General features: G+C 35.4%; 1 protein-coding gene across 6 annotated transcripts; it reads right to left on the reverse strand.

The window, feature by feature from the left end:
* Window positions 1–47: 47 nt before the first annotated feature.
* On the reverse strand, window positions 48–22,213 carry LOC105213728 (ubiquitin carboxyl-terminal hydrolase Usp2). 6 transcript variants are annotated; one of them, XM_054230575.1, is made up of 11 exons: window positions 22,054–22,213; window positions 20,225–20,416; window positions 19,585–20,156; window positions 16,462–17,604; window positions 8,991–9,159; window positions 7,218–7,364; window positions 6,930–7,143; window positions 6,534–6,856; window positions 6,322–6,471; window positions 4,758–4,836; window positions 48–4,693 (listed from the first exon to the last, which is right to left on the reverse strand). In XM_054230575.1, exons 3-11 carry the CDS (start codon window positions 19,984–19,986, stop codon window positions 4,621–4,623), a joined length of 2,700 nt encoding a protein of 899 aa, XP_054086550.1. In that variant the 5' UTR covers window positions 19,987–20,156; window positions 20,225–20,416; window positions 22,054–22,213; the 3' UTR covers window positions 48–4,620. The 6 variants fall into 6 exon arrangements, with proteins under 6 accessions (XP_054086550.1, XP_054086551.1, XP_054086552.1 ...); XM_054230576.1 differs by lacking the exon at window positions 22,054–22,213 and adding an exon at window positions 21,370–21,524; XM_054230577.1 differs by lacking the exon at window positions 22,054–22,213 and adding an exon at window positions 20,526–20,642.
* Window positions 22,214–23,049: the final 836 nt, after the last annotated feature.

Consider the following 23,049-nt stretch of genomic DNA (forward strand, 5'->3'; position numbering starts at 1 on the left):
CCATAGTTCAGTCTGGTGCATATTGGAAAAAATAAATAAATAAATAATTTTAGTATTTTAAATATATATTTTATTTTTTCAATGAAATAAAGACCATTTTTTTCTTCATTTGGTTTTGTGTTTGTTCTTATACTTCTTTTCTGATTTGAGTAGCAATTTCCTTAATACAATAGTAATAATTATGTTTTTGCCTAATATTTTCCATTCAAATTGAATTAATTATATTATTCAGTTTTATTTTACTTTTTAACTATTGTTGCAGGCCTTTTATTAACTAATGTTGTTGTTTTTGCTTATTTTTTTGTTCTTTAAGTATTCATTATGTATTTCTAGCAACACGCTGTTAGTATGAGAAGTCAATATACATAAATACATATTTTGTGTTGTATTTTTTTGCATTTAATGTGGTTTTACTTTGAAAATATTTTTATTTTTTTATTTTAATTTTTATAAATATTTTTTTTTTTAATTTTATGTAATTTTTTTTTTTGCTTTTTGTAACTTTTTTTTTTTGCTTTTTGTATATTTTTTTAAATATTAGTATTTTTTATTTTTGTTTTTTTTTGTATACTTTCTTAATTTTTGTTTACATTTCTTTAATTTTTAATTTATTTTTTGAATTTTTTTAATCAATATAATTTCTTAATTTTTTTTTAGAATTGTAATTTGTTTTTTTTTTTCAATTTGTTAATTTTTTACACTCTCTATCTAGTTTATAGCCGCTTGGAAGCTGCTACCTCTACCCGCCTACGCACACTATGAACACACGTAAAAATAAATAAAACATAATAAATTATTGAAAACAAGTAACAAATAGGTTTAATTGTTGTAAATTTTTTTTAAAATTTGCTTTTCACACTTTTCAAACAAAAAAGGCAAATATATTTAAAATAAATAAAAAAAAATAGTTGCATTTTACACATAAATAAATTGGACACGCACACACATACGTTCACTTTCAACAAAATAAATAATTTTCATGTACATACATATATGTAGTATGTGTGTGTTTATTATTATTTTTTTCTGTATATATATATACAAGCGTTTTAACTGTATACAGTATGTGTTTAAAAGTAAATTAACAGCAGCATAAAATAAATAACAAAAACAATTGCTTGTGACATGCACTTAATAAAAACGATTTCTTTTTGTTGTTGTTGTTTTTTTCATAAAGTTTTCTACACATTTTCGCATACCATAAGTTTCATGCATTTTATATATATGTATACGCAGCATTTTTTATTATAAACTATATTTTTTATTTTTTGTTTTTGTTTTGGTAATATTTTTTTTTTTCATTTTAATTTTTATTTTTAGTTTGTGTTGTTGTGAGTGTAATTGTGTTTTAACGTAATAGTAGTAGTTGTTGTAGTAGTGTATATGTAATTTACATGTATGTATATTATGTGTTGTATGTGTAACGATTTTTAGTTGTTGTTGTTTACTTTTTGTTGTTGTTTTTTTTTGTTTTTTTTTTTTTGTTTTTGAATTGCTTCGAATTCCTCCACATCATTCATCTTAGCCAATTGCGTTTCATCTTTTTCACCAATATCTGTTCATATTACTGTTTTTTGTAGTTGTTTTAGCAACATATTGAAGGGGTTAGAGATAGTCAGGATTTTCAAAAAATCAATTTTTTGCATTTTCGTTAAGTGTAATATTTTTAAAATATTCTCTGAAAATTTGAAGTTATTCGAGCGCTCGGGCACTCCAAAACGCACGGGTGAAACGTTTTTCTGAAATTTTTTTTTTTAACTTTTGAATTGGTGACTGTAACTCGAAAAAAACGCTCTGTAGATTTTACTGAAATTTATAAAGCTTTTAGAATACAAATAAAATACTGGACCTGATCGAGTTTTTTTTTTTGTTTTTCGATTTTTAAGACCAATTACAGTTGATTTTTTCCCGAAAATCTAGAAAAAAATTTCCTAATACCGCTATTTTGTAAATTTTTGAAAAAAAACGAAAAAATCTTCGATTAGGAACAGGATTATCTATTTATAAAACAAAATTGTCTTATCCAATTGATTTTAAATGAATCTACCAGAACTTAAGATTGTCACCACAAGTACCTTTTTTGGAACTGGGTCAACACAAATAGCTATAACTTTGGAAATTATTATTTTTTTTTTGAAATTTTCGTGACATCAAGTCAAAACATTTTGTAATAATGCCATATTATTACTTTTGTAAAATAACATGATTTAATAGCAAAAACTAGTTAATGAAAATTCTTGTCTTCTTCTTAAAAAAAATTGTTCATGTCTCTTTCTACCCCTAACCCCTTAATATGATTTTTGTGTGTACCGCTGCTTCTTCAGTGTTTCTTTACCCCGTTATTTAGTACAAAATTCCGTTATAATGTTATTGCAAGCTTTTTTAATATTTTATTTTCTTTTACCTTACTTTCGCCTTTGTTCTCTACACTCTTCTGCGCAGCCCTGCATGCTTGCTTGTGTATTTTTTAATAAATTATTTTATTTATTAATTGTTTTATTTGTAAAACTATTTTGCTATTAGCTGCTGCACTTAACCTAAAAAATTGTTTTAATTTTTTTTTTTTAATTTGTAGCTTGTTTTTTCTTCTTTCATACTAGCATACCTTGTTAAAATTTCTTTAGCTACACTTGTTGCTGCCATAATAAATTTTTTTAGCAATAATAAATAGTTTTTTTACATTTTTCATTTCATTTATGTTATTGTTTAATATACTAACTTTATTGTATTGTTGTTGTTGTTGTTTTAGGACTAGCTTTCTCTCTTAATTTGTGTTTTAGCTTTTATTTTTCTTTTTTTTTAACTTGTTCGCATACAATAAAAACTTATTTTTAATAGCAATAGTACGCTACAGCGCCTATATATATTAAATATATATATATATGTATATATATATACATATTTTATATATAATAAATATATGCGCTTGGGTTTTTAGTTAGTATTTTTAGTATCTATGTAGTAGCTGTTTATACATTTTTAAGTTCCGCCCTAAGTGCTATTGCGTAATTTAATAAATATTCACTGTTAAGACGCTTATTTTTTTACATTATTAGTTGTTAGTGTATTTAAAACAAGCGCACTCAAGTGTTAGCAGCATTTTTACTATTTTTTTTACTAAAATTGTAAGCCAAAAATTACTTAATATAAATAAAAAAAAACAACAACTACATACGCAACTTTGCTGCCATTTCGAAGCATAAAATTAAAATATTTATATATATTAACCGTTAATTAGCCAATATCATTACAAAAAGCCTCTCACCCGGCTTTAACGCCCACGCACTTACTCACATACACAAGTCGTCGTTTACATATAATGAAAACCAATTTTAACTATATATATATATGTAAAAAATATATATGTATGTATGCTTTAAAAATCGCTTATACACACTGTTATTCGATTTAATTACTTGCTTTTTAACATATCTTTTCTTTTTTTAAATACAACGGCATATAATTTTTTGTTGTTTTTGTTTCAGCATTTTTTTTACATTTATACAAGAAATACAGCATCAGCAACTATATTATAATGTTTGTATGTATGTATGTACACATTTATACATATATGTATGTATGTATGTATGTATGTATGTATGTTGGTATATATATCTTTGGACTCGATCGAAAATTGCACATTTTTTTTACATGTTACATGTACAGAGATTTACAGAGTTTGGCGTGTTAAAGTAATTAGCGGCCGCATTGTTGTTGGTGTTGTTGTTGTTGTACGCCAAACAACTAATTGAGAAGTGATATTGTGTTTGTTGCTTTCTTTCCCAAACAAGTTGCATGTTGCACGCTGCATAATAGTTGTTGTTGTTGTTTGTAGGAGTTGCAAGTATGTGTGTAATAGTAGTTGTAGTTGTAGTAGTAGGAGACGGCGTCGACACAGCTTTTTTTAAGATTTTTTTTTTTATTTTACATTAGCTTTTGTAGTTGTTTTTGTTTTTGTTGTTGCTATTAGCAATAGTTTGAAGTTAGCAGCATAAATGTTTACAACGTGCATGTGTTTGTTGTTGTTGTTTTTGTGATTATTAATTTTTTTTTTTTTTTCATTTTAGTCAACAACAGTTATGTTTGTATGTTGTATGCAGGCGTATAGTTGCTGGACATTAGTATAAGGTAAAAAATAAGAAGAGCGTAGTAGAGTCGTTATAGTGATTAAGTAGCAGTAGCAATTTGTTAGGTGTATGGGTTAAAATGGTTTGCAGATTCATGGTTAAACCATTATTTTCTTGTTTCTAGTCTTGTTGGTCACCTCAACCGTAGTGTCTGCCGCTGTTCGCATAATTTCGTTGGAATTTCGCATTTGGTTTGCCATTGCCATTGCCTTTGTTGTTGGTGGTCTTATGTTGCTGCTTTGTTGCAGTTGTCTTCCCAGACAGTTCCATTTTTCTGCTGGTTACAGAGTTTGTTGTTAGTAGTTGTATCCGTTTCGTTTTTTTTTTTTGTTGTTTGATTTTATGTTTTTTTTTTACTTTTGTACATAAGACTTAAGTTGCAAGATTGGCTATGTGTATGTGTGGGTGTTATGTGTGTGTGTGTGTGTTGGAGCTGTGAGTATGTTTGCTTTTTATTTTATTTTATTTTTTTGTTACACGCGTGATTTATTTCTTACGCTCGCTCATAGAACAGTATATAGGCACTGGATGAAACTAGATTATTTTCGGAGAGCGTGTCGCTAACACTGTAAAGGAAGGTGTATTATTTTAGAAATTTAAAAAATTCAATTTTTGTATGAAAATACTTACACATTATCGTTGAATTCATGCCATTTTTTCGATACCGGATGTTTACACAATGCCACATAATGACCGCCAGCCGTGGAACCTGTAAGCAGAAAATTTGGATTTTTAGTTAAAAAGTTGCTTAAAATTCATTGTTTTGTTAGACCCACTTCCAAAACTTTTAAAATTTTTGTTTCTATTTCGAGGTCAGTTCGGAACCATTTCGGGATCCCGAAAATTCAATATTACTTAATATTTTATCTAAAATTTAAATATGTATTCATAATCGGGATTCATAAAATGGCATACATTGGTTTTAAGGATAGGGAGAAATCCAACGAATTGTTGTTGTTGTCTTTATTCAAATTTAAATAATTCATTTTTAAATGAATAATAAATCGCTAAAATTGGGTGCAACCGAACATTTTATACTCTCGCAATGTATTTATTTACTTTTTTTAAGAAAACATACAATTTGACCCATATATTCAGTATAAAGTCCAATAGAATAACGAAAATCATCATATATAGTATATGAGGGCTGGGATAATGCCTGAACCGATTTCACTCATTTTCACCACCAAGGTACACTATAGCCAAGACCGCTAAGATATCTCACATATTATACGATTTAAAAGGTATCAAACCCACCATATTTTTTAAAAACCTATATTTAGGTATATGGAAGCTAGGGGAAGTTATAACCCGATTTTAACCATTTTTGGTACAGAGACACGCTATTCGAAGAAAAAGATTCCATCTGAACTACATGAAAATTTCTGAGAGATTTACCCATATTTTCAGTAAAAATTACCCTTTGGCACCAAGTTCTTTATGTTCGATATGCGGTGATTTCGAAAATTTTTCCAGAAGAGATGCTACAGATCATATACAGTATTTGTGTTAAGCTTTATTCCGCTATCTTCATTTGTTCCATATGTACATATTATAAAGTGAGGGTGAGTGAGATGGAATTCAAAATTGAGTTATATGGAAAGTAATCGTGGCTTTAAACAGATTTCGCCCATTTTCGATCCGTGTCTTCAGGGTGTCAAGAAAGTTGTATGTACCGAATTTCATTGAAATCGGTCAGGCAGTTTCTGAGATATGGTTTTTGAGCCATAAGTGGCCGACGCCACGCCCATTTTCCATTTTTTTTTTAATCTGAGAGCAGCTTTCTTCTGCCATTTCTTCCGTAAAATTTAGTGTTTCTGATGTTTTTCATTAGTGAGTTAACGCACTTTTAGTAATTTTCAACCAAACCTTTGTATGGGAGGTGGGCATGGTTATTATGCGATTTCACATATTTATATGATATCTAATGGAAACGTAAGGAAAGTGGCTGCAGAAAGTTTGGTCTATATAGCTTTACTGGTTTGCCACATATATACAAAAAACCTATTCGTGGCAAGGCCACGCCGACTTCTCCACTTCTCCAAAAAAACTACATCCAAATATGGCGGACAGACATTCGGATTTTAACTCGTCTGTTCATCCTGCTCCCTTTGATATACATAATCTTATATTTAACTCATTTATATTTACTCGTTTAGAATACGCTTTTAATCCATCTGAACTCTCAACTCACCCATATGATTCGAAATCGCATACAGCGAGTAATGTATGCTCGAGCCAGGGTTCGCACCATATGGACCCATATTCAATTCACGTTCACCAGTCGGAAATTCGACAATATTAGACAGCTTGCTCCAACGGGTCTCCGAGAAACGCTTCAAATCTGTACAAAGCATGTAACAAAATGAATTATTTTCGAAACTTTGGGATAAACAAATAACTTACGTATAACCAAATATTTGGGAAATCGTTGTATGCTGAAGCTTTTCGTGCACCTTCGACGTTGGCGACACTTCGCACATGTGGGCATCTCATCGCCATCCAACACCTCTTCGCGTATGAACAGATCAAGGCAAGATTCTAGCTTGCAGCGTGATGATGATGGCAACGAAACGCTCAAATCCCAAAACGGATCGAAGGTGACGCTCGTATTGCCACAGGTGGTACAACGTAGTGTGCTCTTCAATTGGCCGACGAAGAGGTCGCGTATGAGTGAGTTCTCATGTCTCGAATACCATTCCCACGTTAGATCGGCTTTCTTATTGTCGCTAAGGGGCGGAAAAATATATTATATACATATATAGAGATACGATCAGTGTTAACTACTATTAAAATACGCACCTAAGATTATCGTCGATTTTCAAGTGTTCCCCTTTCACGCCCGTATTTAGTGCACTATGCAGCGAGTCGAGGAAGAAGCGCAGAAATTCCTGTGCGTCCTGTTGGTTGTAATCGCTATACATGCGATGTTTGGATGAAAAGGCGCGCTTCAGATCCATCGGCGTGACGCTGTGTACACTGCTCGTCCACATCTCGCGTATCAGCTTAGCAAACTCTGTGACCATTAAGTAAGAAAAAACAGTTAGTACAGTTAGTTATAGACTCTTTCATTCTACCTTTCGGACTCACCTTGTAAGATTTGTTGATCCTTGGACGATGTCGAGCGTGTGCCATTGTGTGTACGTAAGAATTTTGTCAATTCGCTCGTGTGACTCAGACACTGTATGACCGAATTCATAAAACAAGTATTTCCGATATTTCTCAGCCCACATAGACCTGTTGTGTAGAGGTGTAAGAAAAATTTTAAAATGTATTAATACTATAATATCTTTCTCTCTCTCTTTTGCTGTAAAAGAATTATTGTTTTTGTTAATTAATTGTAAGAAAATTGAAATGTTAAGCAGTTAAACAGCACACCAGGTTCGGCCCGAAATAACATTCAGATGTAAACAAGAATTTGTTCTAATGACGCGACAAAAATGATATATTTTGACAAACTATCCGACAAATTTGAAGACTGCCAACATTTCGGATTTTTTTGCCTTTTCAAAATTCTTTGACAAGCACAAAAGAAAGGAAAACAAAAAAATCAAACCATTCCAGTATTTTTATAGCAGGCTAAGGGGGTGTACACAGAGTTCTTATAGCGATACTTTAATGAGGAAATTAAAACTCTTCTAAATAGAAATAAAATATTTTAGTGGCTCTTCGAAACGAGTTAGATATAGTGTTATACATATCAAAATGATCAGGATGACGAGACGTGTTGAAATCCAGTTGTCTGTCTGTCCGTGCAACGGATAACTTTAATGAAAATTAAGACATCTTGAAATTTGGTACATAATCTTTAATTGACATCCTAATGATACAGATGAAATTTGGGATAAATCGGTTCACAACCACGTTTTCCCATATAACTCAAATTTTAATTCAATCTGATTCCTTCACTTTATAATATATACATTAGGAACTAATGAAGATGGGGGAATAAAACTTTACACAAATGCTGTACAGATGATAATCTGTAGCATCACTCATGGAAAAAATTTCGAAATCGGATTATAACTTTTCAAGGCCCAGGATATCAAACATGAAGAACTCAGCGCCTAAGGGTAATTTTTCACTAAAAATATCGGTAAATCTCTCAGATATTTTAATTTAATTCAGAGGGAATATTTTTTTTTCTAATAGTCTCTCTACCAAAAATGGTTAAAATCGGATCATAACTTCACCTAGCTCCCATATACCTAATTATAGGTTTTTAAAAAATACGGCCGGCTTTATACCGCATATATCGGTTAATATGTGAGATATCTTGGCGTATAGTCCCGGATATAGCGTACCTTGGTGTTGAAAATGAGTGAAATTGGTTCAGAAATTACCTCAGCCTTTATACCATATATGATGATTTTCATTATTCTATTGGACTTTATGCCGAATATATGGGTCAAATTATTTTATATTTAACTTAGACTTTCCAGACTTATTTTTACTTATAAAGCTACTAATAACTATTTGCAATAATTTAGTAGTATCGAAAAAAATTGTTGAGGTTAAGTGTTCAAATTTATCAAAATTTTATCTGATATATTTTGTATGGCACCCAAAATGGCTTCGTGGAACCCTATATTCACGGCAAAATAAACAAGTTCGTGGTGTGCTGTTGTTGCGGAACTAAATATAGTATTTTAATATATTTGAGTTTTAACTAAATCTACGAGCTTTTAGCTAAATTTTCGGATATTGAGGTTAAGTTTAGAAATGTTTGAAATCAATTCATATTAGAAACGCTATTGAAGAATTACAACTTTCGTTCTCCTCCATTCCATATTTGATGGAAAGCTCAACCGTGAGCTATCACCTTCAAAAATCTCTATATCTTATACACCCAAACAAACATACCTTCCGTATTCTCATCCCGCGATTTGCTAGCATCGTCGATATTATTAGACGCCAACGATGTTGATGAGGAGAGCAGACCCGATGTTATACGACTATCACGATCCCTATAACGTGAGGCTGTCGGCGATGGCGGTGCTGCCGGGATACTCCGTAGAGCGGTGCTGCGGATCTGTGAAACGGCGCAGGAAAGAGAAAATTGAAAGATGAACAAATAACTTGTAGATGTATGTTTAGTGAAAAGCTATAAAAGAGTACGTTTTTAGTAAAAGTTTTGTGAAAAAAGCAAAACGCTTAGGAAACAATAAAAAATCGTGAGTAAAATACAAAAATATTTTTTTGACGGGGGCAAGTGTAGGATTTTTTAGATACTTTTTCGGGATTAAGGTATAAGTGGTTAATGGTTGCTTAAAAAAAATATTTCATAAAATTAAAACGCAGGAAAGGTTGCGACTCAAAAAAAAAACAAATTCAGTTAAAGAAATTAACTGTTAACAGCCAATTGGTTTCAAGAACGTAGGAATTAGTTGAAAACTTAAAATAAAATTAGTTAGATTATAAAATGGCAGCGTGTTTAGTTGCAACGTGCGTACAGTACAACGTTTTTTATTATGTCATAAAAAGCATTAAAACGTAAAATATTAGAAAATACATAAATATTTTTTTTCTCAAATTCTTTCACTCAGCTAAAACACGGCTTAGCTGGTTGCTTGAGGATGAGTGGAAACTGAGATACAAACAAAATAATTTCGACGGCGTCACGTGAAAAACAACGAAAACAAACAAACCCTTAAGATAGCTAACTGAGAGGCAGAGAAACCAGAAACTACAAAACTTAGAGGAACTCAAGTATAGCTAAACTGATGAATTAACGTCGCTTCTTGGGTGAGAAGAGGCATGATTAAAATTGGTGAACTTGACGGTGCTAATAAGTGTAGGTTTTCTGTGGTGGGGTTGGTGTGATATTAATGCTGGTGAACGTGTTTTTTTTCTGTTTTTGGTGACTGATAAACTGTAGCATATTTTGTACAATAATTGTTTGCTCTGAGTGTTTTTTTGGTGAGTGCAACTTACAGTTTCAACATCCGCGCCGGCGCCATCGCATGCGCCGTTCGTAACGGCCGTCGCCGCGCACTTCTTTACATCGCCATTCGGCAATTTCACGTCGGCTTGTTTTAAGAGTGGCGATGACGTAGCCGAGGCTGGCATTGAAGCTGTATCTTTATGTAGCTGCGCGCTGGGAGAGGCACGCTCAGCGGCACGCAATACTGACAACTCCTGATGACGATTGATGGCGGTAATTGCGGTAGTTGCATTGTTTGAGGCAGCCAGCACGCTGCCAAGACTTTTCGTTGGCAAACTGTTCGTATTGCATGCACCGCTGCGTATGGACGATGACGACGAAGGCGACGTACCAGCCGAACCGGGCGTCAAGGACGGCGCATGCATTGTGGCAGTAACTTTACAAGCGGTAGCCGGTGACGGTGACACAGTGCGGTAGGGCGCCCGAGTCAAGGAACCACCGCCGCCACCGCTTTGCGCTAACCGCAAGAGACTGCTGCTGCCGCCGCTGGTGGCGTGATCGAATTCACTGCCACTATGGCGATGATGTTGCAAATTGTTTGTACTACCGCCGCCGCCGCCGCCGCCGTGCGAACGCAGCGTCACCTGCGGCAGGCCGGCGCTACGTTTTTGCTCGCTGAAACTATCGAATTTCTCAATGGACGCCCGTATGCTATTCGAATCGATGCTGTGCCGCAACTCATTGCGACGCGCTGCCGCTGCTTCGGCGACAAATTTAGCCGCGCTGCTGCCGCCACCTGCGCTCCCATTGGCATACTTGTAATTGTTGATCTTCTCGAAGACGAGATTGCTGGTGGAACAGATGATCGTCGATTTGGGACGCATACGTGTTTTGAGTGACGCGCCACCAACACCGGCAGCAGCGGAGGCGCCTGTCAGCGTTGCCGTTGTGGACGTCGCGCAATTGGTATGCTGACAACAGAGCTGCTGCTCACAGCGCAACTGTGTTTTCCGCTCCAACTGCGCGCCGCCACGCGCAGGCGTGGTCACCGTTGTGGCGCTGGCATGCGCCAACGCTGCCGTTGTGGGCGCGTCATCACTATCGATGTACTTGATATCGTCGTGTTCGAGCGTATGTTGCATACCGTTAACGCCACTGGTGATATTATTGTTGCTGCTGCCGCCGCTATTATTGCTAATGCACACACTATTCACACCGTTATTATTGATATTATTGTTGTTATTATTGCTGAGGCGATTACTATTGCTGCTGTAGCTGTTGAACAGTTTATTAGAGTAGGCGTTCACGTTTTCACGCGCAGCGGCCGCGTTCGCTGCCGCCACCGCCGTCGATGGTATGGTGCGATGCACCAGCGGACGTACCAATTTACCTTGACCGTTACTCAGCTTAGTCGCTGTCGCTGCCGACGTGCCAACGCCACTGGTTGCAGCGCTGCTCGTTGCTGGCGCGCCCCCGTTTGTTGTGGCCAGTATAGTAGTGCCGTTGAGCGGACGCGTAGCGTTGTACGCACTATGTTGTTGTGGCTGCTTCGCACTTTTTGACGTCACGAAACGTCCACCGTTCGCTTGCGTTGGCGCGCGATTATTGAAGACAATGTCGACCTTGTGGACGGTGGTATCGTTTGTGGCGCTCTTCGCCGTAACGTTGGCGCTGGCGTTCGTACTCGTCGTCGCCACAGCGGATGCTGTTGTATTGACGTGATGGTGATGGTGATGATGTGGATTGTTGATATTGACGCTGGCGTTGGCGCTACCGCCGCCGCTGCGTCGTACACCATTCGATGTTACCGCCGCCACTGTTGCTGCTGTTGGTGTTGGTGTTGTTGTTGTTGCTGTGCGCCTACTAATGCTCGCAATGGAGTACGCGTTATTTGCTTTTTGGCTGTGATTGTTGCTGTTGCTGGTGTTGTTGTTATTGCTTTTGCTTGTGTCGCTGACGCTTTTACGCCGGTAGTTGCCGCCACTCGGTTGTTGTTGAGTAGTTGTTGGTTTTGCGTTATTGTTGTTGTTGTGCGCACTCGCGTTGTTAGCGTCACCATTGGCTGTTGCGACTTGTTCGTATTCTTGTTCTTCTTGTTTTTGTTGTTGTTGTTGTTTTGGTGCAACTTGCGCATGCGCCAACTCACATTCCTCCTTCAGAAAGTTTTGATCTTGAAATTGCGAGACGAGAAAGAATGGCTGATTGGCGGCGCGCACCGGATTCGTGTCGTCGCTGTTGTGTATTTTACTGTTGTTATTGGTGTTTTTGACTGTTGTATTGATTTTGGTGTTGTGCGTGCTGCCCACCGTTGCAGCACGCCTACCACCGCTGCCGTTCAGATATTTCGCTTCTGCTTTGCCGTTAACACTTATTGTTGTTGTAGTTGTTGTGTGTAGGCGTGATTTTGTTGTGCTGCTGGTTTCGGGCGGAAACAACGCTGCCGCTGTTGTTGTCGATGTCGTTTTTGGTCTATGTACGCTCGTCGTGTTGTTATTGTAATGGATATTGTTGGTTATTTGCTGCTGCTGCTGCTGTGAACGCTGCGCTAATATAACGGTTTGCTCACATTTTTCACGCAATATTGAAAAATTTTCAAAACTATTTCTGCCTTTTTTAATGTCTATCATTATACTATACGTATATTCGGGGTTTTCAAATGCTCCGTTACACTGCTTGCTTACTGTTTTTTGTTTGTTTGTTTATTTTTTTATTATTCTTTCTTTATATTTGCACTTTTATCACTTGTCGCTTTGACTTTTTTATTTGTATTGAGTATATTCTGCAAATTTTTATTTTAATTTTGCGTTTCGCTACGCGCTATGGCTCGCAACTGCTGTGGAATGTGTGGAAGGTATTCAATTAATTAGTAGTCTCGTTTGTTTGCTTTGTCGTTTGTTTGTGGGTTTTTGAGTTTATTTTCTTCTATCTTTATTGTATTTTGATTTATTTTTTGGCAATTTGCCGTATTTTTTAAGTGTTTTGTCACTCGATTTGATTTTTGTATAATTTTTATTTTATTTTTTTATTTTTAGTTTTTTATTTATTTATTTTTTTCACTCCTGTCTTTCGTATAATCTATTCGCGTTTTTGCGCACACTACTAATTATTTAGCGAAATCATCGATTCGCTTTGCTTTCACTGAAAATTTTTGCCGAAATTTTCGCGTTAAACTTGTTGTTGCACACATCATGTTTGTTGTTGTATATTTTGCTATACTCTTACTTTTTGTTTTTATTTTTATATCTATTTTATTTTTAATTTATTTATTTTTTGCTCTTATTTGTTGTTGGTTAGTATTTTATATATATTTTGTTTTTGCTTTTTGGTTTTGTTTTGTTTCTCTTTTTCGCTTGTTTTGTATTTTTTTTTTTTTTGTGGGGGGTTTGGAGGAGAGGAGTTCAAAAATACATATGCGTTCTATTCAGTGACAGCAACAAGGCCTGCGAATATTCATCTAGAAAATACACAGAAGAGGAAACACAAACAAGTTACATGACGATGCTTTTGGTTAGTAATGCGTATGTATGTATGTACTATGTATGTATGTGCATGAATATGGCATGTATTTAGTCTGTTCAATTATTGAACGTGGGTAAAGGTTGATCATAACACTGAGAATGGCATGATGACGCTGTCGATGATGCTACCGTTGGTTGGTTGTGGCGCGTTCAAACTGTATTTATACACTTATTTACATACATACTTATATGCCATATATGTATATGTATGTACATATATACTTCGACATAATGTGGGCGTCGCGTTGTCGGCTAATTTGTTAAGAGATTTTGTTACATTCAGCTAAACCATACAATATGTACTAGGCGTCTATGTAGTGTGTATAGAATCTGTAAGCATTTAATAAATATGTACTGCAAACATACTATAATATCTAGCTATGTAGGCGGGGCTATAAATTCGCATTAAAATTGTTTTCTTTGATTTTTTGTTGTTGTTTTTGCTAATACTATTTAGTAGAAACAACAAAAAATTTTATTCTCTTATTCGTTTCCTATTATATTAGCAGTTAGAAAGAGACTTTCAACTATTTTGCAAAAAAAACAGTCTTTCGAAATTTAAAATGATTTTGAGTTTCATTAGAATATAGCATAAATGTGATATTGTCTAACATTTCAAATTTAGTTTAAAAATTAATTTAACTGCGTTTAAAAACTCCTAATTTAATTTATAAAGTTTAAAAAGTATGCCTCATATGCACATAAAATTAAAAAAAAAAAAAAAAAACTAAAGGATAAGTTCGGATGCAACCGAATATTTTACATACAATTTGAGCCATATAATCTGCATAAAGTCCAATAGAATAACGAAAATCATCATAAATAGTATATGAGGGCTGAGATATTTCCTGAACCGATTTCACTCATTTTCATCACCAAGGTACGCTATATCCAAGACTATACGCTCACTTAATTTTGCTAAGGTATCTCACATATTAACGAATGAATGCGTTATAACCCCTTCAAATTTTTGAAAAACCTATAATTAGGTATATGGGAGCTAGGGGAAATTATGACCCGATTTTAATAATTTTTGTTATAGAGACACACTATTAGAAGAAAAAGGTTTTCTCTGAATTACATTAAAATATCTGAGAGATTTAACGAACCGAGTTCTTCCTGTTCGATATCCGGAGCATTGAAAAGTTATAATTTTATTTCGACAATTTTTTCACAAGTGAAGCCACAGCTCAAAATACAGTATTTCTTCATTGGTTCCATAATGTATATATTATAAAGTGCTGGAATCAAATCAGATGGAATTCAAAATTGAGTTACATGGAAAGTAGTCGTGGTTGTGAAACGATTTCGCACATTTTTTGTCCGTGTTATCAGGGTGTCAAGAAAGTATTATGTACGGAATTTCAAAGAAAATGGTCGAGTAGTTTATGAGATATGGTTTTTGACTCATAAATGGACGACGCCACGCCCATTTTCAATTTTTTTAAAATATGATTACTGCTTTCTTTTGCCATTTTTTTTTTTTTTGTAAAACTTTGTGTTTCTAATGTTTTCCGACTGAAGTTTGGTTTATATAGCTTTATTAGTTTGCGAGATATTCACAAAAAACTTATTTAGGGGCGTTTACATCCATGCCCCTCCTTAGTGCGATCCTTTATACTAAATTTCGCTTTTATAACTGTATGTATGACTTAGTTACAATAACACTTTATAGGTTTTTTCGCTTTTCCTTTTTTTGGGCGTGGCAATGGTATGATATCGCCCAAGGTCACAAGGAACATGTTTAGTACACATTTCTCAATTTTACTCAAGTTATGATTTGCACGGATGGACGGACAGACATACGAATTTCAACACGTCTCGTCATCCTAATCATTTTGATATATAAAACTCTATATCTAACTCGTTAAGTTTTATGAGATACAAACAACTGTTAGGTGAACAAAACTATTATACACTCTTAGCAACTTTGTTCCGAGAGTATAAAAATACGAATAAGTTTCGAGCTAAGAACTGACCTAATTTAGAACAAATTTATTTTTAATTTTTTTCCAAACCATTTCATTGTCAAACTAATGTCTTCATTTTCCACCTTTTGTTGTTGTTGTAACAATATAAAATTTGTACCATATTTGTAAAGAATCCGCATAAAACAAAATATTGAGGCAAGCATCTTTCATTGGCCAAACAAATTTTCTCTTCACCATACACCATATCCAAAATAGTGGTTATAGTTAAAAAATTCCTATTTTATATAAGTGATCTCAAACTGCTTAATAACTCAAAAGAAAATTTAAAAATGCTTGAGAAATTAATTTTAATTATTTAAATTGAATTTATGACAATTTTATGACGTCATGAGCGTTAGATGTTTTTTATGATTTTTTTTTTATGATTATGAAGTGTAGAGAATAAATTTTAATGATTATTAAAAAAAATTGAACCAACAAATTCGTTAATTTTGACTGTAAAAAATTCATATTTTTTTTTATAAATTATCAGAAATTCCAATTCTCCTAAAAATGGTAACCATTTAAATAAAAAAAACGCCTCCGAAACACCCTGCAGCGAATTGCAAACCATTGACAAGCAGTCAATGTCCGATGAGCTGATTGTGCTATAGGATGCCACGTGGAGGTGGAGCGCATGCATTTCCTAACAGGATATCTTGTGTACAAAAGCCGCTGTGCTTGGTATTCACAAAAAAACCACAAATACCTCAACTTAAACTAAAAGCAAAAAAAGGTCAAGTGGACACAATTTGTTAGCCGCCAATCAACAGTTAAACAAATATGCAGTATATGATTAGTAGTAGTAGGCACATGCATGGTAGACGCCATGGCAGGAGCAGCACAAGCGAAACAAGCCAGAGGTTAGTGTGCAACGCAGCGGAAATTTGTGAGATTACAAACGCGCGCTATCAAAGCACAGACAACTGAGCGGCGAGTTGCGTTTGTCGCCTGCGATTTACCTTCTTCGCGGTGATCGGTGTGTCCACCATTTTGAGCGTGGCGCTGGTGCACACCTCCGCGCCGCCAGCTGCTGCATTGTTCGGCTTAAGTTCGTATGTTGGCGCACAATTGTCGACCACATCCAAATTGTTGGCGCTGCGATTGCGCTTCAGTTCGCCGTCGTTGTCGTTGTTTGAGGTAGTTAGCGCGCTGAGATGACCGCTGCTATTGCTGGTGCTGAGCGATGATTTCCGCGACTGCAACGGCATCGTAAAGGTGGTGGTTATGCTGCCGCTGCTGCTATCCTTGTACAGACCGCTGCCGCTGCCCGAATTGGACAACTTTAGCTCCTTCAAGTTGCTCTCAAGGTCATTGGTGTATGTGTTGTTGTTGTTGTTGCTGCTGCTGCTCAAATTCGTTTTGCTGCCTTGACGACTGATGCTACCGCCACTCTTGTCGCCATTGTTGAGCGTTACGCTATCCTCTGCCTTCGTCACAGTGGTTTTTGGTGTACGATTGCTGCGCAAAGTAAATGTTGCTGTCGGCACATCACCGCTACTGCTGCTATGACTCAGCACAGACGAGGTCGATGTGGAGGGTGCGAGGGCGTTGGCCTGTTGTTTCGCTGCTGCTGCCGCACGCTCACGGTAACTGGAACGATGCGGCTTGGCTGTTGATGTAGTGCTGTCATTCTCATTTTTATTGCTGTTGCTGCTGCTGTCACTGTATTTGTTGTTGCTGTAGCTGGTAGTCTCATCACCGCCGCTATACAAACGACTATAGCGACTGCGTGGTCGGTCTAAGGTTATGTTTGTCGTTGTCTCGTTACGTAGCTGGTCATCGTTCGTCGTTGTCGTTGCAGCTGCGGCTACCTCAGCCTCAGTTAGCGCTGAGCTGGAACGTGCAAGTTCACAATTGGGTTTATAGTTAGCGGGACTGTATTTTTCATAGATTTCCAGGCCAGATGTCGCTACTAAACGTGCTAGGGATGAGGATGAATATGAGCCTGACAAGCGCTTATTATTGCCCGCATCCGAACCGGAGGGCGGCTTCTTAGCGCCGCCGCCACCACCACCGTTCACATCGCTGCTATCAATGCTGTTGCTCGTATCTCTGTCCTTACGCTTGCGCAATGTATCGGATGTCTTGGGTGATTTGGGTAACTGTGGCGCGGGCGCGCGTCATTTTTTGACACAATTTGTGCGATTTTTTTTGCGAGTTTTCGAATTTTGTTTTCATGTTCAACATTTACAGATGCATAGAATTTGTAACGGTTTTGGCCCCATTAGAGATACATAGGTGAGATTTATGATGCAGATAGAAATGAATATGACAATGACCATGACAATTGGACAGAGAGATATTGTTGTTGATTGTTGTTGTTGTGATGGTTGATTTGATAGCGGTGTTGTTGTTGTTGTCATTAAATTTGAATTTTTACACGTTCACATGTGCATTGGTGGTTGTTGTTGTTGTGACAAATACAAACGAATAAACATAACATAAATACAGAAAAGAAAAATATGAGTCACGATAGTATGTACAAACATACAGATGTTGTTGTTGTTGTTGCAATGAGTGTACATCGTATGTAAGCAAAAGCTAAGGTGTGATTACTTATACATATTATATCTACATTTATGTACGTATGTATAACCGCAGGGTAATTTGTGGCCACATAAGCATATGCGCGTCAGTTAAACAAAACTTTTTTTTTCATTTTGGCATACATTTGTATGTATGTATGTATGTACATATGTATATTTTTGTTTATTTAACAAATGGTTAGAGAGCAGCATTTATACAGATATGAAAATTATCACCGTTTGAGCGTTAATAGTACTAGTGCAGTGTGTAATTGATTAACACTGTGTGGAATGGAATTTACGCTTTATAAGCCTCAGTATATTATATAATGACATAGAGAGCATTAAACCCTGAAGACCTTCAGTAATCAGTAAACTATAAATCACAAACAATTTTTTTGTTTTTGTTTTTGTACTATTATCAATAATATTTGTGTGATTTGCCCACAATAAGCTAACGTGTAAGCTTTTTAAGGCATAAGGAAATAAATAGTTTGTGATTTATGTAATCATTTCGAGTTTTCTATTAGTTATTTCACGCCTACACATAATATTGCAATTATTTAGAATTATTTTATTGTCACTGGCATTAAAGTATAACACATTTATATAGTATTGAACAACACTGCTAAATCACAATTAAATATTTGCATATTTGTTTTTAAATTAAGATACAAAAAAACTCAATTTTTTGATTTCATAAAACACTTTTTCATTTTCATTTCGTTTGGAAAGTAAAAGTACACTTTTTACACAATCTAACCTAAATTTGGCGTTTAAGTAACGGTATAGTAACAAACGTGTGCTTTGCAACGTGAAATATTATTAACTTAACACTAACCCGAAGGCTAACATCTAAACTAGCTAAAGAGTTCTGCAAACTAATCACAATTTTACAATAATAAATATAAAGATAAGATTTTTTGCGATTGCGTTTGCGATTGTCAAACACAAAGTTAATGTCAATATTAAATTATATTTACTGTGTATTAAACATTAACAAAAATTATAATTTTGATAACCTAAAACAACACTACTTTTTTTACAAAACATTTTAATTGTCACAATTTGCACTGCAGTTAAAAAAAAAACACATGAATATTACCCGAAAGTGTAGTATCATTAAACAAACGCATAACCCAATGTAAGTAAATAACACACGACAGTCCCCAGGGTTTCTGTACGTTTGCCAATATGTGTGTGCGTGTGTGTGTACAAGTGGGTGGGTGTGCTGCTAATGAGTAATTTGGTGAAAGGTGCACGCAATGTTTACATATTTATATATGTATGTTTGAACATGTATGTATGCATATGTTACATGCTTGTAATGCAAATCAGCAAATAACACTCACAACTACACTTTATAGTTTTTGTTTACTAATAACGCTACTAAATGAGACATTGCACAAATGTCCAAAAAAAAAAGCCCTATACACACACTAAACTACTACATACATAGTGAATGCATGTATTTTTTTTTGGATTTAGCAAAAGCTTTTGTATAATACACTTGTTGTTTTTGGTTTTGTTTGCTTGTTTGTATGTTTGTCTACTCACTCCATATCGACTGGTTGTAATTGGATCATTGCTGCCGGCAGACAAATAAGATGAACTACTGCGATAGGTTCCTAATCCGGAGGAGCCGCCGCTCAGGTACAAAGACGACAAAGAGTTACGTTGCGATGCTGTACGTGGCGAATAGGATGATGAATTTGAACCCAAATAAGAGCTATAATAGTTGGGTGTATATTTCGATGCACCAGACGACGAGGATGTTGACCACAATGAGCTGCTTGCTGTGCTGGGTTTGGACAAGCTATTTGCACGACTCAAATACGACGAACCACTACTATATGCACCGGCTGTACTAGTGCCTGTACTGCCAGTACCGGACGAAGAGGTGCCGTATAGACTGCCACTGTTCGATGTCGATGATCGGCGTGGCGAAATCACAGGCATATTAGTAGTTGTATTATAAAAGCTTTGACCGTGCACACTGCGTTGCTTGTTTTTTTTTTCTACGTTGTTTTTAGTTGTTGTTCTATTGTTTTGAAAACTATTTGCTGTTTTTTGTAGTAGATTACGTTATTTTGGTTGTGTGGAAATATGCAATCATTAATGCTGTTCGACTGTAAAATATACAAAAAATCGCATAGAAATTATATTTTTTATGCAGATAAGAAAATAAGAAACTCACCTAAGTGGTTGGTACACTTGTTGTCCAGATTATTGGCATCAGTGCTATGCGCGCATCCATTACCTTACATAATTGGTACTAGCTTCATAAAAGCTAACTCACTTGCAATTTCACAGATAAGTTATGAAGATAAACGTAACTGCTGTTGTATTATTCTTTGTATTTTTCTTCGCTTTCTTTACCGACGTCCAACTATTTGAGAAGAAATACAAAGTAGAAACATTAAAGAATAGTATTTTTCCATGGTAGTACGCGGAAATGACAAAGTGCTAATAGTTTATTGACTTAGTGCCATCCTAACCCAATTGTCTATTTTCATGTTTTTGATCTCAGCATTTTGGCTTAGGGACGAGTGCCAAGTAGTAATCGATAAGTGGTAGAAATCAGGGTTGCTCTCATATTATAGTAATTGTGGGGGAAAAAAATAAAGAATACTATACTACGACTGGCACTGCCTCCGTTGTTGCTGTAGTTGGCGCTAACTGCATATTAACAAATAACGGTTTTCACGTGCACAGGGATTATGTTTCATACACTCTTTATAATCAATGAAAACATATGTAATCGAGTACTTTAACAACTTTATGCTATCAAACGCTTTTGGTAGTTTTCATTTTTGAATTCACACAATTTATTTTCACTCAACAAAGTCATGGTCGGCACGTTCGCACACCCCAAACCCGCAGCATAAGAAGGAGCAAAACTACATTGGCAGCGCAAACGCCAATGACAACCGCTACGATGACAGCGCAGTCGGGAGTAATCAAAATATCAACGACGGCGTTGACGCATACGACAACATTTGTAGCATTTTGCCAATCGTCGTCAACAACACGGCGATTACGACGTTGTATTCGTCGTCGCCTTCTTGTCGTTATGGCACTTCGGGGCCAGCGCCACCCACATTTTACGAAACTCGTCTCACACCTGCACCTTTCTTCCACGAACGGATGGCCAGCTGATCACAATTGGTGCTTGTACATACATACGAACGCAAAGATACGAGTTGAACGTTAACTCTCATTCATTTTCACTGCTTTAGCCCAACAAATTTACACTTGTGCGAGTACAACATCACTTCGTCCCACTACCACTATTATCACGTTACAACTCCAACTATACTAGCCGCCTTGGCGTCGACATACTTTTTTCTTATTCCTTGAATATTTTTTTCTCCCCTTGTATTGTATTGCCGTGAAAATGCGCCTCTATTAAATAGACAATGCACAAAACGCGCACGAGAAAAATTGTCTCGAAAAACACAAACACAACAGCGTCGAAAGTCAAATCATCATTAAAAAATTCTATTTTTAAAAGCGCTGAATACACCAACCAACAAATCGACCAGTCAGCCAACAGCAATGCGACTCATACATAAAACAAAACTACATAAATATTACGCAAAGTAAAATATTTTCCTCAAAATGGAAAGTGGAAATGTGGCGACGACGACAACGACGTCGACAATGCCTATTGGCAGTGGTTGCGGCAGCAACCGTGTTAACCAGATTTTGTTAGCGTCAATAAGATTTGGCTGCTATGGTATCAATAGTTGGCTACATCCAGCTAACCAACAAATTTATTTACTCGCTTTGATTGGTTATGTGTGCACTGCGTGGAAATGCGACATTTAAGGTGGAGGCAATGGGTTTTGGGCACACGTTAGGAAATGAGGTCGCAACGCCTCCTTCTAGCATTTTTGACTTTGACTTTTTTCTACCGACGACAATTGGACGGCCTTTGCATCGATCGATCACTTGACAAGTGGTAGTTATTAAAAAAGCACTTGCACGTTAATAATTCATCACTTTAAGGTCGATTTCACTCACTTTTCTTATTGCACTAACTCTGGGAAGGAATATTCGAATTTCTATTTATTTTTAGCTGCGAAAAAAATTTTATAAGCACAGTGCGCTTTTGGCCAGCCTCGTCCGTTCGTCGTATTCGTTTGTAGTACTGCCAGATGTAGTTATTACACAAACATAACACATATTATTGAGTCCACTTTATTATATACTGTAATGATTAATTTGTTTAGAGAAAATTAATTTATATTTATAGGTAAATGTGCTGTGAATAAGTTTTGTTTAATATTTACAGTCTATAGATCAGCATTTGCTTAAATAATTTAAATTAAAATTGACTATTTTTTCAAAATAAGTGATTTTACGCTAACTGGCAACTCTCTAATTGGAAAATTGTCAGCCAAAGCATTTTATTGCTGGATTACGTTACGTTTATCAAGTTGCCATGACGTTATCAATTAACGTTACGTAAACACTTTTCTATATTAAAAATTTAAAATAAATCGTTTAAATTAATAAAAATGATACTCAATAATCAAATTATAATCGAATTCATATACAAACATTACTGTTTTATTAATTAAATACTTAAATATGTAAATTTCGAGAAGAAAATTTAGTGTGAAAATGTAATTAATATAAGATGACATCAAGATAAGAAATCAATACAATATATCGAAGACAGCTTTTTAATTCCACAACATATAATTATTGTTAATTATTATTTTATAAATAATATTTATACTAGTATTTACACCGGAAGTGTTTTCCTTTAGGAAGTGCGGGTGTTGCCAACTGATTCCTTTTTTGCCTGCTGCATTGGCAACTCTCTGTTGCCAATTTTGTTTACTTTCGGTTGTAGTTGCCCAATCCTCTTAATTATATAGTCGCGCATTTAGTAATCGTTTTTCCAACAATTTTTGGCTAATATTCAATTAAATCCAGCACATTATAAATTATTACAAATTAAATAAATATTCAATGCATGATAAGTTCACTTAGCGAATATGTATTTGAAAA

This window comes from Zeugodacus cucurbitae, chromosome 5 (assembly GCF_028554725.1).
Source record: "Zeugodacus cucurbitae isolate PBARC_wt_2022May chromosome 5, idZeuCucr1.2, whole genome shotgun sequence".
Taxonomy (NCBI): domain Eukaryota; kingdom Metazoa; phylum Arthropoda; class Insecta; order Diptera; family Tephritidae; genus Zeugodacus; species Zeugodacus cucurbitae.